The sequence below is a fragment of the Bombus pascuorum genome, chromosome 11 (assembly GCF_905332965.1).
Source record: "Bombus pascuorum chromosome 11, iyBomPasc1.1, whole genome shotgun sequence".
Classification (NCBI taxonomy): Eukaryota; Metazoa; Arthropoda; class Insecta; order Hymenoptera; family Apidae; genus Bombus; species Bombus pascuorum.
The window spans coordinates 9,371,197-9,388,908 of NC_083498.1; the positions used below are offsets into that span (position 1 = coordinate 9,371,197).

At 40.9% G+C, this 17,712-nt stretch overlaps 1 protein-coding gene across 10 annotated transcripts in view; it reads right to left on the reverse strand.

The window, feature by feature from the left end:
- Nucleotides 1-17,712, reverse strand: part of LOC132912309 (max dimerization protein 1-like) — a 234,682-nt gene that overhangs the window by 102,334 nt on the left and 114,636 nt on the right. For all 10 annotated transcript variants that reach the window (XR_009659169.1, XM_060969707.1, XM_060969709.1 and 7 more), the window contains exon 5: nt 12,833-12,947. Coding sequence is in view for 9 of the 10 variants with exons in the window: in XM_060969707.1 (XP_060825690.1) it covers nt 12,833-12,947 (115 nt within the window). In the remaining variant the exon portion in view is untranslated. The remainder of the gene's footprint in view (nt 1-12,832; nt 12,948-17,712) is intronic.

A 17,712-nucleotide genomic window follows, 5' to 3' on the forward strand; every position in this document is an offset into this window, starting at 1 on the left:
CGTTCAAATACTTCGTATTTTCTAAAAGTCACAAACTTCGTTATTCAACAAACGATATCCAATTCTCACATCCACCCATTTATCCGTCAAGATTCACCTGCCAGTGTTTACGCAACGCTCGCAGATAGAAAACTGTGGTCACTCGCGAGGAAGAGGCCATCCGCTTCCGGTGTAAAAGGCGCAACGATCGGTGAACGCGATTGGACGGCTTCCCGTTGCATCAGCGACGCAGCAAGAAGCATCGATGTGCGTCGCTGTTTTCTTTTTTTTCCCCTCCATCTCACCCCATCTTCTTTTTTTTTTTCTTTTCGTCCGGTAATCGAGTCGAACGCGTTCAATTCGTTCGAAATACAATTAACGCGGACGACGACGACGACGCGACGTGTGAACGTCGAATACGTACGTATATTTGCGCTGGCAATCCGATTAACCGTTTCAAGGTAGGGACTTTTACGGAGCTTAAATCGATTCTACGTCGAAACTGCCGGAATTTCTCTCGTTTTTCTCTTCTTCCTTCTTCTCTTTTCTTTATCAATGCTGAAATCTCTCTTTTAACGTCTTTACGTTGTTACTTTGTATTTCAAAATTTCCTCTTTCCACCTCCGCATCTAGCTTATACAGAAAATTCGAGGAGAATTCGTAATAGAAACACTGCGAATTTCTCGAACTATTTTACTATCCCTAGAGCGCCTTTTGTTCGATACATTTTTCCATTTCTCTCGCAACGACCCTTTTCCTCGTGCCCTTCTTCTTTATTTCTAAAGTTACTTCCCCTTCGTCTTTGCACCGATCGCAGTGTTGCAATTTCCTTTTTACACGTCGTCAGCTACCCACGTATGATCGTTCCCTCGTGATGTTTTCCTCGATCGACGTCGAACTCACGATGCTACAAACGCAGTGTCGCGGTGTATCGAGTCTGCAGTATCGAGTTCTGTGCGTCTAATTATTCCGAGAATTTTTGACGATTAAGAACAAAGTACACCGATTTGATTTAGACTTTCTTTCTGTTACGATACATCTTGCGAACTAAATTCGGTTGCGATGATTGTCTACGAGCTATGGCTGAACCCGAACAGCCAATCGGGACTTGACAGAGGATAAACGAGCAATTGTTACGACCACAGCGGCTTACAATTACATATGGAATTACGGATATTGGTTTCTCGACTTAAATAAAACGTGTCTTACTTCGCCACGCTTCTCCACTCTCCTTCGCTTCTGAAATTCCTTGCTCGGAAGCCTAGGGATTTCTAGTTCGTAGAATTCACCTCGGAATACTCTCTGTCTTGATAGGATTGCTTGCCAGCACGTAGAAATTCTTCTAAGTCGCAATTTAATCACGGTAGAGTGTACCTCGGCAAGGTACTGCCGAAGGGAAGCCGGTAAGGTGATAGATTATCTCCCACCACTGATCCGGAATGGACACTGTCCACGAAAGTAGTTGGAATCGAAAGGGAACCACCAGAAACGTTCACGGTAGTCGAGTAGTCGTCGGAAACGATTTTGGGTAAAGTGACCACTAGCAACCACCGAGTGACCACAGTGAACGCTGTCCACGGCGAGCAATCGAGCAAGGGTTGCTAGAGCAAAGTAGCTTCGAGCACCCTTCATTCGTGCGAATCGAAGACTATCCGGGAAAAATATTTATTTACCCATCTTGTAGTACCTGCTTGTTAGCGATTATATACTCGTACTCGTCAGAGTCGATTATTCTTTGTATATAAATTAGAGTGGCTACGAGAAGCGCATGGATATTGTCTTCTTTTTCAACGAAGATTTTTACCGAGGTTCTGTACATTTCATTTTCGTGATATCAAATTTTGGTAGCAATACGACGTTAGTACTTTCGCCGTTGAATATTTATTCCGCCGACAAGGTGCTCGAAAATGGATGAATTTTCCAACTGATTGATTATACCACGTGGGACTATGCTACGTGGGATCCGTAAATTTACGACCTTAGCACGGCGGATACGCATCTCACAGAATGTATTATGATGGTTAGAGCAGCGAAAGGGTTCATACCTACTTGGATTTAATTAATCGTTATATAGACACTATGATAGATGAAAAGGTGGGGCAAATACTTGCAGCCACTGTGCACTTAATACGTTCTTTATTTCCTGACACGTTCGGTTTTATTTTTCAAAGTGATTTTTGCCACATCTTTGTCAAAATGATCGCTGAAACGTAATCTTTAAAACGACATATATTTGCAAGCGTTAAAAATGCCTACGCTGCACACGAGGGGAGAAAATGGAACGAACGTACATACGTATTACAGTGGTACGATTCTTTTGAGATTCGAGAGAAATCGATGAAGAATTGAGAACCGACGAGAGAGAAGAGTGCATTATCTGCTATTTACTAGGGCGGTACGTACGAAATGTCGAACCTGAAAATGACTTCTCCGAGGTTCAACTACAAGAGGCCAGTACCGTCCGTTAAAGTTTGTCATCGGTATATCCTCGTTAAGAGTTAAAAATGAATCTGGCCATTTTCATGAATTCGATGCTTTCAATATCAACATCCCCACAAAATTAAACCTCCACGTAGATTTCCATTTCGCTCGTCCACCTACTCTTCGTTGAAATTCATCCTCCCCCTTTTCCCAAGAAAATCCGCAACAACCCGGTGAAACAAAAGAAACAAAGGGCGGAAGAAATGGAAAGAGAAGCGAAAGAAGAAGGTAGCATGTAAATAAGCGCGAGGCAAGAGGAAAACGGCGCTGCATAGAGCGTGCGCGATCGAAGAGACGAACGAAGAGAGAGAGGGGAAAAAAGAGAGAGAAAAAGGAAGAGAGAGAGAGAGGAATTGAAGGAGTCGTCTGCGATTTATGACACCCTTCCAGAACACTACACGTTGCTCGGCTCCCCTGTAATCACTTCTTCTCTGTTCGAAAGAGAAGAGAAGAACGCCTGGGAACAAGAGAGCCCCGGGAAAAAGCTAAGACGCGAGTCGACAGGGTGCAGGAGATACAAAGATAAGCAATTGGCGCGAGCCGTGGAATGGCAGGGAATAATGGCGAGGGTGGCGATTAGAAAGCGGGACAAAATTGTCTGCGACTTACCGAGGACCAACGGGACAAAGGAAGCGTCCGGTCGGTCGCGTCGTTGATGAGAAAAAATGCTGGATAAGGGGGCGGAACAAAAGATACCGTTGGATACTGTGTTGCGACGTTGAAATTGTAGAGTTAATGCGTACGCTCGCAGGGGATAGTTTGGAAATTGGTGCGCGTCCGTTGCTCCGTTCCCTTTCATTTTGCTGCTGGTTTCTCGGGGATTAGGGTAACTTGCAAAGTTTCGAGAGCTCCAGTCTGATAAAGATTCCTTGGGTGACCGATTATGTCTCGAAAATTAACCGAGAGCTAATTACACCGGTTAAGAAAGTTTCTGTCGCGGTAGACGTTCCCTTGAATCTTATGTATTTTTCTACATCTACAGTTTTTACACGATGGCTAAATTTAAATTTAACTTAGAATATTTACATTTAATTTGACGGTACATGATACGACGTATGGTAGAGAATGAGTTTTAGCAGGGATTTAGGGTGTAAAGTGTTCGATCGAATTATTCGGTAAATATTTAAATCGTTCAATCAAGCGATTCGTCAAACGTCGCAATTGTTCGATCGAACGATTTAAATATTTACCAAACGATCTATAAAAATCAGTGGGAAGCGTCAGTTACCATTTCGATTACGCGGATAATTTATTCTCGAGTGAATGAGCGTGGAAGAACGCGCGAGACGGTGGATAGAAAGCGGCGCGATTAGAGTTTCCCGGCACGAAACGGTGGAAGCCTCGCTTTTAAGCCGGCTTCCGCGCATTTTACGACAGTAGCCAGAGCTCGACCGCTTCGAAACCAACCTTATCTACGTTGTAAACTCATATCAAGCCGAAGGAAGAAGCACAGGACAGTACACACGCGCGCGTATCGAACGATGTCTCTTATCTGCAATCCTGGTGACCTCACCCTTTCGATCCTTTTATAGCTGGCTTTTCTCAGGCCACAGAACGTCTTTCGGTAAGGATATTTCGAGCCAATTTCGAACTCTTTTTCATATGTAGATTATCGTGCGAAAATGTTTAAATGCTCGTTCGTTTTATAGAATTACATATAAATGGACAGAGGAAGATTTAACAAGTTACTGTTGATGCGACGGTTCTGACTTTCGAATATATGCGGCCTGCATGATAAATTGATTAAAACAAACAACCGATTTTATATAATTTAAACACTACAAAGTTGATCCACTAACCTCGAAGATCAAGGAATTTCTTTTTCCCTTCAGAATCGAATCTCCTTCAAAATGCGAGCAGTTTCTTCGCTTTTCGATCCGAAAGAACCGTTCGGGAACTCCCAACGATCATACAAACGCGCTGAAACCTGCCACAAGTCACAGAACACGATTCAACGAACAAATCCTGAAGAGATGAAGTACCGAATCGTTCCAAGACAAATTCCAAAATAGAAGAAATTAATCGGCTATTACTTAATCCGAAAAAAGTCTCGAGAATCTTGGAAAAATTATCCGAATACTCCAAAATGTCTCGCGACTCGCGGAAAACTCGCGTACCCAAAGAAAACAGATTCTGAGGGAAGAAACTTTCCAAAATCTCCGCGAATGCTTTCAGAAAATCAGGATTGCGAGATTAAAGTAACGCAGAGATAGCAGAAGCAGCAAATGTTGCGCGACGGCAAATCGAATCGACGTCGTGTCGAGCGAAAATCCGTAAAACGGGCCTGGAAAAGAAAGGGACACGTGGGTTTTTCCTTTTCGGCCGCTTCCGCCACGAAGGAAAGTGAAATGGATCGCGTCGAGGCGTGCGTCTGCTCGATTTAAAGAAGTAATTTGCTTCGGTGAAATCAGCTCGCACCAACTCGTTGGACTTTCCAGCGACGAGCGAACATAAATTCTTCCTACGGCTCAACCGTATCCCCGAGCCGTTGCTATATATTTTCTCTCTTTCTCGTTTTCTCTCTGTTCTTCTTCTTCGTTCGGGGGATATTTAATGTCCGGGAACGGACGCTGCCGCTTAGCGACAATTGTGTTTAATTGTCAGGAAAAAAGCATCTCTGCTTCTGCTCTCTTTTTCCTTCTGCTGGCCTCGCGTTTGTCGAGTCCCGGGCCTGTGTCAAAGGTTAGATAATTCGAATGGTCGAAGGGAATCGGTGGGAGAAGAGAAGAGACGAGGGAGACATCAGGACGTTCCTTAATTTTCCAACGACAAATTGGATCTTGTCGAAGTGTGAGTTCGCTCGAGGAACGTGTGTTTCGTCTGATTAGGTGGCTCGTTTTTTGGCTTCCTGCGAACAGATCGATGGATGCTCCGGGAGTTCGATTTTTCATTACCTGGACGAACGTGGCGATGTTTTGTAAAAGGAATTTTATGTTTGCCAAGAGGCGAAGGTTCTTGAGTATCTCGTTCGATGAGATCGAAAAACCCTTCGCAGTGCGTAAGTATAAAACTGCAGATTTCCCTTCAATTGGCTGTATTCTTTCAGATGAAACATCTGCTAAATTCAATTAAATTTTACGCGAGATTTCAATCCATATTTTCACGATTTTCACAGAAATTGGCGTTCAATGACTCGCGGTGCTGCTGTATTTAATTTAAAACCAGTAAAAGAGTGTTTTATAACTAGCTGCGCGTTCGCGATTTCGTCCACACAGTATTTAATTTATGTTTATTACTCTCTGTTTAAACACCCTTCAGGAGTTAAATTTCGAAAAACGCCCAAACACCTGTTCGCTTATTTTTAACGAGAGATTCGTACACCGAATTTCACATCCACTTTAGCAACTCGTGGCACATGTATCTTTTCTACTCTTCCAGGTTGTTTATTCCCAATAATTTTTCTTTATCTTACACCTACATCTCAAAAGGAGTATATCGCCAAAATTTCACGTTTCTAAGTACCCTGGCTTGTGCTAGGAGTTAATGAACGAATCAGTCAGCCTTGCAACTGTTATATAACTTATACAAAACTTAGAAATATATAGACTGCTATGCAAATTTCTATGCAAATTTAGATTTCTGAGAATACGATTAAAAAAATAGAATTGCGGTAGAAAATTATTCTATCCGTCAAGTATTACAGAAAGCGCTATGACACGTTATATCTATCTCTATATTACATACAGAGTTTTATGCAAATTTAGATTTTCGAGAATACGATTGAAAAAGTACAGCTCGGATAGAAGATTATTTTTTACCCTTCGAGTATTATAAAAAGCGTCGTGATATTTCAAGCGCTTTGCATACTCTGTATCTTTTTCCGTATTATGAACAATCCGTGCAATTTTACACCTTCGAAATTCCTGTAAATGCACGAAAGTCCGCGATCTACCGATAAGAATCCTTCGAATTTTCTACACAATCGCATAATCTGAGTTCCGCTGCAAAAAACTCCACGGTCCGTCAACAACGCTAATATATTCGCTCGAAATCGATGGAGATTTTTCGAATTAATGGGTTGCGGCTGAACGGAGCCAGGGCGCGCGTAACGCGTAGAAACGGAATATTCATTACTTGATGCATCCACGGTCGTTCGTTTCTGGGTTGTGCAGCTCGCTGCAATATGCATGTGCGTGTCCACGTTGGTCAGTTTGCAGTGTAGGCAGGGACAGAGGATGCACATGACGCACACGTGCGATAGCACAATCAGTTTTAAACAATGCCATGGCCGAGAGAAACATGCTTTCGATATGGGAACCGCGATAGGCCCTCGAACGATCCAGAGAGTTTATCTTTCAATTAGCAAGTCGAGGTGACGATCGAGTGACTCAAATATTAGAAACTCTGCGTTAGTGCCGTGTATGTGGAATGTTTAGGCACGTGTTATTGAAATACATGTTGTTCTGCGTAATGTCACAACTATGCTGACTTGGGCAAATTTTATCGAAAATATAGATTATCTGAAATAAAAAATGAAAATAACGCTTTCAGCCAATTAACCGTTCCGACTACTTTATTATTTTTACTTTAAAAAAAAAAACATGGGAAAAGAAAGTAACTTACTTTTTGGAAAAATTGCCAACAATAAGTAAAAACTTCGATGTTCAGTATTTCAATTGGATCAGTCGTTCATTTTTTGGAAATAAAAGAAGAACGAGATTATCTTGAAAAATATGTAGTCTATGTCTAACCATTACATATTCAACACTAATGACGCATATGATGCGTAGCTTCGACGATCAAGGTAAAGCTGCTATCACAAATATTGCAATTTTGCTTTCCTGTGTTTCAGCAGCAACGCACCGTGTGTATTGGCACAAACATTGCGCTTAAAAGGCAGACATTTCTGATAAAAGAAAGATGTGTAATTTCAGAGGCGAGATAATATCGTTAACCGAACGTAATTATTTAATCTTGTCTAGGAAGCGAATTGATTTTAAACACGAGGCATTTAAACATTAAGAGAATTAGCGAAGAAAGTTAGATAAAAACGACAATAGCGGGCCAATGACTCCCATGGAAGTATCATGACGATTCTGGTTGATGCGAAAGCGTTTCCTGCAATTATCTCAAGACACTAATACGGTGAAACGCGTATCCGTATGGTGGTTGAATAATGTAGATAAAATGCTGGCACAGAGGCATTATGCGATAGTGCGTGCGTATTCTTCGATCGAATAACGCCAGTTTATATTCCACGTAGTGTTGCATCCTGCCTTGACGCAAGGTGGAACCTACGTATATGTCCCACTGGCCAATAAAGCCTGATACGACGTACGCTCGCGACGTGCCACGCGGAATACGAATCACGGCATGCAGCTGCCACGTTAAATTTCACTGTTTATTATGTCACCGAGCCATCGCGATACCCTGACGGATTGCCCTCCGGTTTTCCAATGATTTTGACGCGATTTCTAACCGAATTTTATACATATGGTAAACCGAGGATAGGTTGAAAGAAAGATTTTACATTAATATCGTAATAATAAAATAAAAATTCCATGCGCATCGAATATCTTTTATATTGATCGTTAACTTATTTATTTTTCGTTTCACACTGTCTTAGATGGTAATCAGCTAAGAATACCATGAAACGTTTCGATGGTAATCTTCGCGATGCAAAGAGTAATGAAAAATTAGAAATAAAATATCAGATAATTTATAACGTTGTTTTTCGCGTACCAAACGTCGCAGCAATCTACAAATTGTCTGGGACAATTTGTGTATTTGGAAACTACGCGTTCGAGCTGCCTACGCGAAGCAAAGAAGATAAGGAGAATCGGACAGTCAATGATCAGACGCGTCTCGATATTCCCTTTATTCGAAGCTGTTTCAAGCGAAAATTGTTTAGAGAAATATAAAAGTTTAAAATATGTAATTTTACGATATTTCAGATACTAATTTACAAGCGTTCTAACGTAATATGAGAACCAATATTAGGTCGTGATAGTGAAATAAAAATTAAAAAACACTTCTTGGAGACGAATGCTTTCTTGTTAAAGATTAACTTCCGATCCTATGAGACTGAAAATTATGTTAAACAAAATCTATTCGTTCAGTCTATAAGTATATATCGTTAATTTACTAAAGAAGCGATGCAAGCAAGGAAGATAAATTTTTTAATAAATCAGCGTGACATAGGAAATTATTAACTATTCGATGTTTGAGGTCACATCATCTAACGATTATTCGAATAATTATCTTTCGAATTATAATTGTTTCAAAGTATATGGCTTCCTATCGTTCGTAGAGTTGAAGCAGCGTTTCAAGAACGGCTGAGTCGTTGTCACCTCTATTACAAAGGCTCGCGATATTATTCGTGAAACGGAAGCCAACCATTGTCGTGTTCCTTAACGCAATCGCAGTCCCACTTTTCTTCTTCCGCGAGCTTCGGTGCGTTGCACCGGTGCATCGTACTCGATGCAGCTGTATCGTGCTGGTTACGCGTCACAAGGAATATTTATCATCTTATTATTCCATTTCGCTCAGTACTCTACAAACGTAAAACACAGAAACATACAACGTACAAACATAGAAACATTGAAACACACGCAGAGAGAGAGAGAGAAAAATAATACAACACTAATTATTTAAACAAAAAAAAGGAAACGAAAGTAAGAATTGGAAAGCATGGAAAACAAATAGAAAATAAATTCTCTTCACAAAGAATGAAAACAGGAAATAAAAAATAGAGAAACATTGAATCGAGACGCGAGAATGGAGATCTTCTTTCGCGATGGAATATTGCCCTAAATAAAAGAGAACGGAAGTGACACGGGAAGGAAGATAAGAGGAGAAAGATAAATAGTTGGAAGATGAAAGAGGGTGAAAGGTGAGGATACGGTGGATGCGATAGGGCGAGGTTTAATCTTTCTTAGCGAAGAAAATAATAAAGAAGAACAGGAAGAGGGCGAGAGGGGGTCGGTTAGAGACAAAGGCGGAAGGGGAAAAATATTCGCGGGAGAAGGACAGAATGGAAACAGGTGGTACGCTGTTCGCTGCAGGATTTTTCCAATTATTTAATGAAAAGTGCAGAGTTTGTGCCGTTTTGAGTATCCTAGAACCTGCATCTTTATCTATTCGCTGTATTCCCATACAGATCTGGCACGATCAGACATATTCAGTCTGAAGACAGTCTCGTCTAACGTCTTGCTTTCGTTCATTCTACTTCACAATACAAATTTTTCCCAGAAACATATTTAACTCGATCTCGAATCTCTCGACTTTCGGTTTACCTAAACCTGCCAATAAGAAACAGTTGGTCATACAAGTACGATTCACCAATTCTCCTTGCTATTATTTCTCCTTCGCATAATAGAATTTCGCATTCGGAGCAGTAGATTCAGTCGATACGAGTCGGACACCAACCGAACTGCCGTGTCCATGCACGTAGTGGTCTTTGCCTTCGCGTAATGCAACTTCGTATCCAAATAAGTGCAAATTCACTCGGTAAGGATACATTTAACCAAACTATAGCTTCGATAAATGGAATTGCAACGTAAACGCTAACAACGCATCGATCGAAGCAACCGGAAAATCCAACGGTAAACTGATGCGAAGAGACACAAGGAGAACTTTCGCGGGTCGAGAGGAGCCAAAAGAGAAACCAAGACATTCCCCTTGAGGTGTACGAGGAAGGTTGGCTAAGGTGTCGCGGCAAGGAGAGAGTGGCGACGGACAATGGATGCGTAGTTAGTAAATTACAGGCTGGCCAGCACAATGGCGTGCAGCGTGGCGTGCGTGCGTGCATCGCCTATGACTATGCACGCGTGTTTGTCTATGTTCCCTGGTCTCCCGTCTGCCCGCGCAACCGCTGTCGCTCCGTTTCTCTCTGCAGGCCACGGTTTACACAGAGAACAGCGTGCAACGGCGCGTATCCACCGTTCGCCCATGCATACAGAGTCCGCGTGGGAGATTCTCGGTATACATCAATCCGAGCCGCTGCAGGTACCTGTACATTACGCGGCCGTGCATTAGATATCCGCGCCAAGATTTCACTCTGTCCTCCATTCCTATTACACTCGCTTCTCTGTTCGCGTCGATCCACGTCCCCGGATCTCCTTCATCTAGAACGATCCACGGTAATGCGTACGACTTGTCCGTTTCTTCTTTGTGCTTTTGCGCAAATATTCCACCCACGTGGAACCTTTGTTTCGAATGGAATATTTGCATTAACGTTGACCTGGCTTAATTAGCTGGCTGAGTAATATCACAGAATTAACCTGCACTACGATCCTCAAATATTTATTTTAATTATTTCGATCTAGATCTCGTTTCAATAAACGGGAAATGTTTGTAATGTTCGTAATGTTTTAACGATGTTCGATATGAAATTTGTAAACATAAGAATTATACGAATCAACTGGAATTTTTGCACATTTTCTTCGGATTTAAAATATTCTTTCAGGTAATGTGAAATTGAGCGAAAGAACACGGTAGTATTGAACAAATTGCTGAAACCTAGACAATTTAGAAAATCGTTCAAAATATAGTAAAATATGTTCATTCGATATATTTCTTTAGTTCATCCTTGGTTTTACCTTATCTTCGGTTGATTTACAGCTGTAACTTGTTTCGGTGATATGAGACACCTTGTATATTTTAAAATTAATATCAGTAGAACGCGTGTCCCTGATGTATCGAATAGAGTCTTGAATTGTACGAAGCAGTTCCTATCAACTTTCTTACGCAAAGTACAGGAAATATCTCGCTTCAATAAAATATATCAATTATTAAAACCCTACTGTCTCCAGTCCCACGATCAACGATTGTAGCTTCCCATGCTATCGATTACGTCTCACGGCAGACCTGCACGTTCACCAACCAAAAGAGCCTTCCCTGCTAGTTGGTATAAACCTGACATATCACGAAACCTGGATCGCGTAGACATTAAAATCCGACCTATCGAACGCTGCAACAAACCTATAGGTACCTTCATATATATCTATAGCGTTCGAGCGGTGAGATTTACTAATTAGCTATCTAAGGCCAGTTGCTCGTTAACGCTGCGATTTATCGTCGAGCCAGCAACGAAGAAAAGAGACGAAGCCAAGTCAGCTACCGGCTAAATTGATATTAAACAAAGAAGAAGGAGAATCCGCGAGTCAAACTCCAAGAACGGAGAATAAAATCGAAGAAAGGGAGAAAAGAAGAAGGAAAAAGATGGATCGTGGAGCAAGATAAGAGTAGACGAAAAAACGAAGAGTATCGAGGGCAGAGAACGAAGGAAGGGGAAGGGATTGAAGAGTGAAACTGGAAAGAGCAAAGAAATCAAACGTGAAAACTAAAGTGAAAGGAAGGAAGGGGAATCTAAGAGCAGAAAAAAGTCGAAGAAACGAACAAAAATTGAAGGGGCAAACTGCAAAAAGCGAAGAAACCAAAGACAAAGAGTAAAATCGTAGAAACGAGGAATTGAAGAGACGAAAGAGAGGAAACGAAGAACAGGCCAGTTTCTAACGATGGAAAAAGACCGAGCACCTAAGGGTAAGGCAAAAGGGGCGCATCTCGTTCGTATTTCGCAGAGACTAGACGACCGGTGTAATACTTTATTTGTCCGCCCCTGGACTTCTTTCATTCTATCTCTCTTCTTTATCGACCGTGCTCGACCGCGATTCTTTTCACACTCGGCCATCTTTTCCGCCATCTTTCTTGCTAATTACCCGACCCCCTTTCTACCCAGAAATCTCTCCTCCCTTCCCATCCCCCATCCCCACTTTCTTGTCTTCCCTCCTTTCTTTTTACTTCGCTTTTTTCTCCTTCTTTTTGACTGGTGTGTAGGCGAAGATGCATAGATACAGCGGAGAAGCAGCTTGATGTTTTCCGTAAGTGCTTCTTGCTCGTTGATTCTCGCGAACCGCGGCTTCTTCGCGGAACACCGCATGAAATATTCAAACCACCCGTACCCCACCTCTCGCACAGTTTTATGGCCAATTTTGGTGTATTTGTTTGCACGAACTTGCTTCGCGGAGATTAGGTAGAGGCGGAAAATCGTCGAGAAGAATAATGCGTTTCATTGACGAGGACTTCGCGGTCGAGCGGAAAAGCGTCGTGCGATGCTGAGAGATTCGAACGACTTTAGCGTTCAACGAGTGTGTTCAACGATTATCGAGACATTTTGTGATTTGAAAGTCGAAGGAATTGAGCTTTTTGGGCGGAAACGACGCGAGAATGTGTTCTTTTAAGAACTCGATCTGATCTGCTGCGATTTTCGAGGATGTACAGGTTGTAAAATGTGTGCAATAATCGATTTAAGAGCATAAATCGTAAAATGTTTCAAACTATCGATTTAAAGGCATTAGATCGTAAAATGTGTAAATAAAATGAAACTTCGTTTTCGACGGTAAAAATTTTGATAATAAATTCGCAGTGTTACCTTGATAAAACGCTTGGCCTTGGTCAAGAGACCCAACGTGGTGTGTCTTGAGGTTTCAGGACCCAACGGAACCAACACCTTCAACTTTTCGAGGCAATTTCTGAGGTGCGCCCTCCTGCAACAAAAATCCAATTAAACATTTAATGTGTCGTGTACGACTCTCTGGTTTTTATTTATAAAAAATAACGTTCTTAGATTTTCACATTTCGTACAGGATTTACGTAAATTTCATTTCTGAGAAACTATTATAGGAAATATAATTTTAATACGATCCTAATATAACAATCTGTAATCTCGAGCCACGTTATACGTTTGATGGTCGAATTATAGCGAACATTTAATCTTAATCAGAGATCTTAATATCCATACTTTATTAATTTGCTTATTATAGTAACTTTCTTTCAATCCTTAAAATTCCCCGTACTTTAAACCATCCAGAGAAGCAGCGAATATAGATGAGAAGAATTTAATTTTATTACACATAAATAATATATATTTTATAAGAAGATTATAGTCCATTAATAACCAGTTAATACGTCCGTAATAATTTTTCACATTTATCACACAGCACAAAATGAAATTTGTTACAGCTCTCCAATAAATGTAACGAGTGTACGTCTTTATACTACTTATGGCTGATGGTATATACCCTAATCTCCTACCATTGTCCCTCTGAGTCTCGCTCCTATTTCATTCGGGTCGTATATACCTTGTAATGTGAAATACCGAGTAACACAGAATTTGTTAGCATTTTCCAATAAATGTAACGAGTCTACGTCCTTATTCTATCTTATGGCTAATAGTATATATTCTAATTTTCTACCACTGTTCCTCTAATGATGTCCCCCTCCTATTTTATTCGCATTGTACGTACCTTCCAATATAAAATACCAAATAAAACAGAATTTTCTAGCGTTTTCTAATAAATGTAACAAATAAATTACTTACGACTAGGGTACAAGTTTCTATGAAAGTTCGTGCTTCTATAAATACAGTTAGAGAACAAGATCTTCTAATTCTCATAAAGGACACCCTGCTATTTCACATAGTTTTGCATATTATGTGCTACATGTATATCTCCGCGTCTTTGAATTTGCCATAAATGCGTAAAAATCCATAGCCTATTTATGGATTCGCGATCCACGATTCACCATGACACATTATAAATGAGTACATTATAAATAACATTGAAATCAGTTACACGAACTAATTAGCAATATTTATCTGCCACGTGAATAAATAGATGCAACTGCGCCACCAATTACACGGTACCGTTAAACCCACCCTCGCGGAATCAACCAGCCAACCCATCTTACGTTATCTCTCGAAACTCCGACAGTAAAGCTATGGTAGTCTGACCAACGCGGAGCAATTTCACGCGGCCTCGATTCGTCTTGTCCGGAGGTTTTCGAATTACCCACGGGCCACGGGAAAACCGCGGGGTGGCATTCGTTTTTCGCGTCACGTACACCGGCCAGCGACGAATGGAGCGGAATCCAGCCGGCAAACAGACGGCGAAATTGAACGGGGGAATCCCCATGGCGCGTCCCCACGGCAAGCCGACCTCGTGCAGAGAGTCGCTCGCCGTGAAAGTGTCCGGAAGAAACCGATAAGATCCCGATTATCGCGGCCATCATGGCCCATTAGCCAAACGAATCGCGCGATAAACATACAGCCGGAATACCAAAGCGGGCAATTATTTCCATTCGGCCCGAGAATGGCTTACATCGAGCCAGGTGAAAAAGGGCTGATCCTTTTCTTTTTTTTTCCCACTCTTGCAGAGATTTCGTACGGCGAAAAGATATCGGTCGGCTGATTCGATTATCGGCGCAGTTTGAATTCTTTCCCTGCAAGGGTTTAAGGTTCCAAGCGTTTTATATATCGACGAGGAAGTTTTGAGATTAAATCCCGCTGCGCCCTTTTGGGCATTTTCGACGCAACGCAACGTTTCTTAACGCTTTTCGAAAAGTGTGCCACGTTTCAGGAAAATACGAAAGAATTGCCATCGACGCGCGTGATTTCTCTTCGCGATTTTACGTTGGAATTTTTCTTATTCGTAGGAACAAGAGCGAGATTGCGATATACAGATTCGAGAATCGTGGCAGGGTTAAGATGAATTTGTTTGAATTTGTAAGTAGAAATTTTACACTTGCAAGTTTCTTATCTCGTATCTCAGTACCGTTGTTCTCGCTTTGTATTCACGTTTTTATCTCTTCGAGTATTTTCCCTTTTCGGAATAACTTAATTCATAAGAAACGTTGGAATACGCGAGAGGTAATAGAATTAAAATAAATATGAAATCCAAATACTTGAGGATCAACGTTAATACATAAAAATACGCTGCCGGCCAGAAGATACTGCCCTCAAGTTCCGCGGAAAGGAACTACGAAGATGTATTGAACGGTCGGAGACGCGAAGATTTATTTCGAGCGTCCGACAATAATAAGTTGGAGGAGCGTCACGTGTGGCAAACACGCGCCATTACAGCCATTTAATTATAAGTTTATGCCCGGTTTATTGTTCCGCCGTGGAAAATGGAGACGCCGCCGACGTCGGGGTTCTCAGGACAGCGACGTTGTTCGCCATCGGGCGACGAAACGGGCCAGGCAAAGACGTCTGGAGACGCGCACAACCGCGTTTGCACGTACGTTTTACGAGAAACAATAAGCTGGCTCCGGCTTAATGACGTCATCAAACGGTATTATGTCTCGCGGGCCGCGGAGTGGACGGTTTCCGGGCTTGGATGGATGCATTCTGGACGCGAAACGCGTTATGCACGGCCATTTAGGAGAAGGGCTTCTGCGTTTAAGCGACGACGACGCGCCAACGAAAGCTAGTTTCGCCACCAATTCCGGAACCTGGTTCAACGTTCTTGCGTTTTAGTAATGGAAGTACTCTGATTTACGTATAATTATTATGGTTGTAATATGATGCTCCTTTCGTTTTATTTCGAATGAAGTTTGCTGTGTTTCTCTTTTTTTTTTTAACCTTTGATAATTAAAACTATTGCGTTGGAGAGTACGAGACGGAGACTTGTAATTTAAGTATAATCATGGTGAATGTAATTTCTTGTTTTGTTTTAAGTAGAGTTTCGCATTTTTTGGAATTTGAGATATTTACAGCGGACGTTGAAACGGAGTATTGTAATTTATCTGTAATTATCGTAATTTACAAATTATATTACTTTCTGAGACATTTATCATCTCGCTAAAAGGATATTTTTCAAAGCTAAAGTTCATCTTATATTAAGCCTTCTTTAAAAATATTAACCGTCACATCAAAGTTGTGAGAATGCAATTTTTATTCTCCTGATAAAGTCACGAGACACAAAATCTTTCCTACTCTCATTAACAAACTTCCACAAAGTATGTTCCCTTGTGAACGTCCAACACGAATTATCTCCTAGTTACATCTTATTTTGCAATTTGGTGAAACTTTACTTGAATTATCGAACGAAGACGAACTCGAAGCGAACAAAAATTTTTCATTGAAGAGCCGGCCGAGCTCGTAATCATCGCCTTACTCGATTCTCCGATAGACCATAAATTCATTTCGTGGGAATTTTCCGTTCTCGCAAAACGGTCGAAATGCTTGATTAAATTTTTTTATTCCCAGACGAAGACACTGTCCGTCGAAGGTATTGCGAGTTTCGGACGCGTCAACCGGTTATCGATCCAGCCATAAGATATTCAATTTCCAGAGATGTGGCCATCGGATTTTCTCAGACGAACGTTGACCAAACCGCTTTTGCACCGATCAATAGTTTCCACGGTGGACTTTCTGATTTTTCCTTGACTCCTTTTAAATAATTTAAATAACTAACGTGGATGATAAATAAATTTCTAAATATACCAACCATAGTAACGATACATAGAGTTTAAAATAAAATATTAGGTAGTTTAGTGCATCATTTTCGATGTGTGAAATATCGTAACGATGTACGTCGTAATACGATTTATCGAGAAAATAATCGTTTCGTTCAGCTTCGAAGCAAAAGAGCTAAGGGAAATCAGACAATCAATGGTCAGACACGCTTCGGTAGAAGTTATATTTCCTATTTGAAATTGCGTCGTAAAACAATTACTTAGAGCAATATGAACTTTTAAAATATTTAACTTTACAACGTTTTAGACATTAATTGGCAAGTGTTTTAAAATGATATAAAAAATCAAAGTAATAATCGTAACAATTTAATGAATATGGTATCAGCCTGATTTTAAATCAATCCTTTTTCTCGGAAATCTCATCGAAACGAAGACAAAGAAGCGCGATCAAAAACTCGCCAATAACAGCGCACAGTAATTACAATTAATTGCAATTAGTTTTACAGCTCGGCCAGCCACAGTCACCGGAGGCCACTAAATCACACGGTAACAACGACCGAAATTAATTATGTACAAGCATCGAGTCGTATCGCGTAAACTCGCGACAAGCACTCGATTCCAGACACTCGATTATCCGACACGACATTGGTTCTTTCGTCCGTAAAAATCGAGTTAAAACCATTAAACTTTCCTTGGGAAAGTGAGATAAAAACTATCGTACATTGCCTAGATGGTAACGATTCTACGATTCAGCTACGTTAGTCAAATATGAAAGAAACTATCGTCGAGAAAAAGAAAACGTGGAAACTGCAACTGAATGAATTCTTATTCATTTACTCGAGAAAGAAGATAAAAAATTTAATTTGTTCATGTTCCGTAACAAAAAGATAAAAAAGACGTTGACCTTGTGATCCGGGCATACTTTCAGAAATTCTAAAGGCTTCAAGAGGAATTTAATTAAACTGAAAATTAATTTACTCTTACGTAAAACTAAACCAAGGATTTTTTTTATTCTACCATCTTTTCACTACAGAATAATTATCTTTGCCAAGCTTA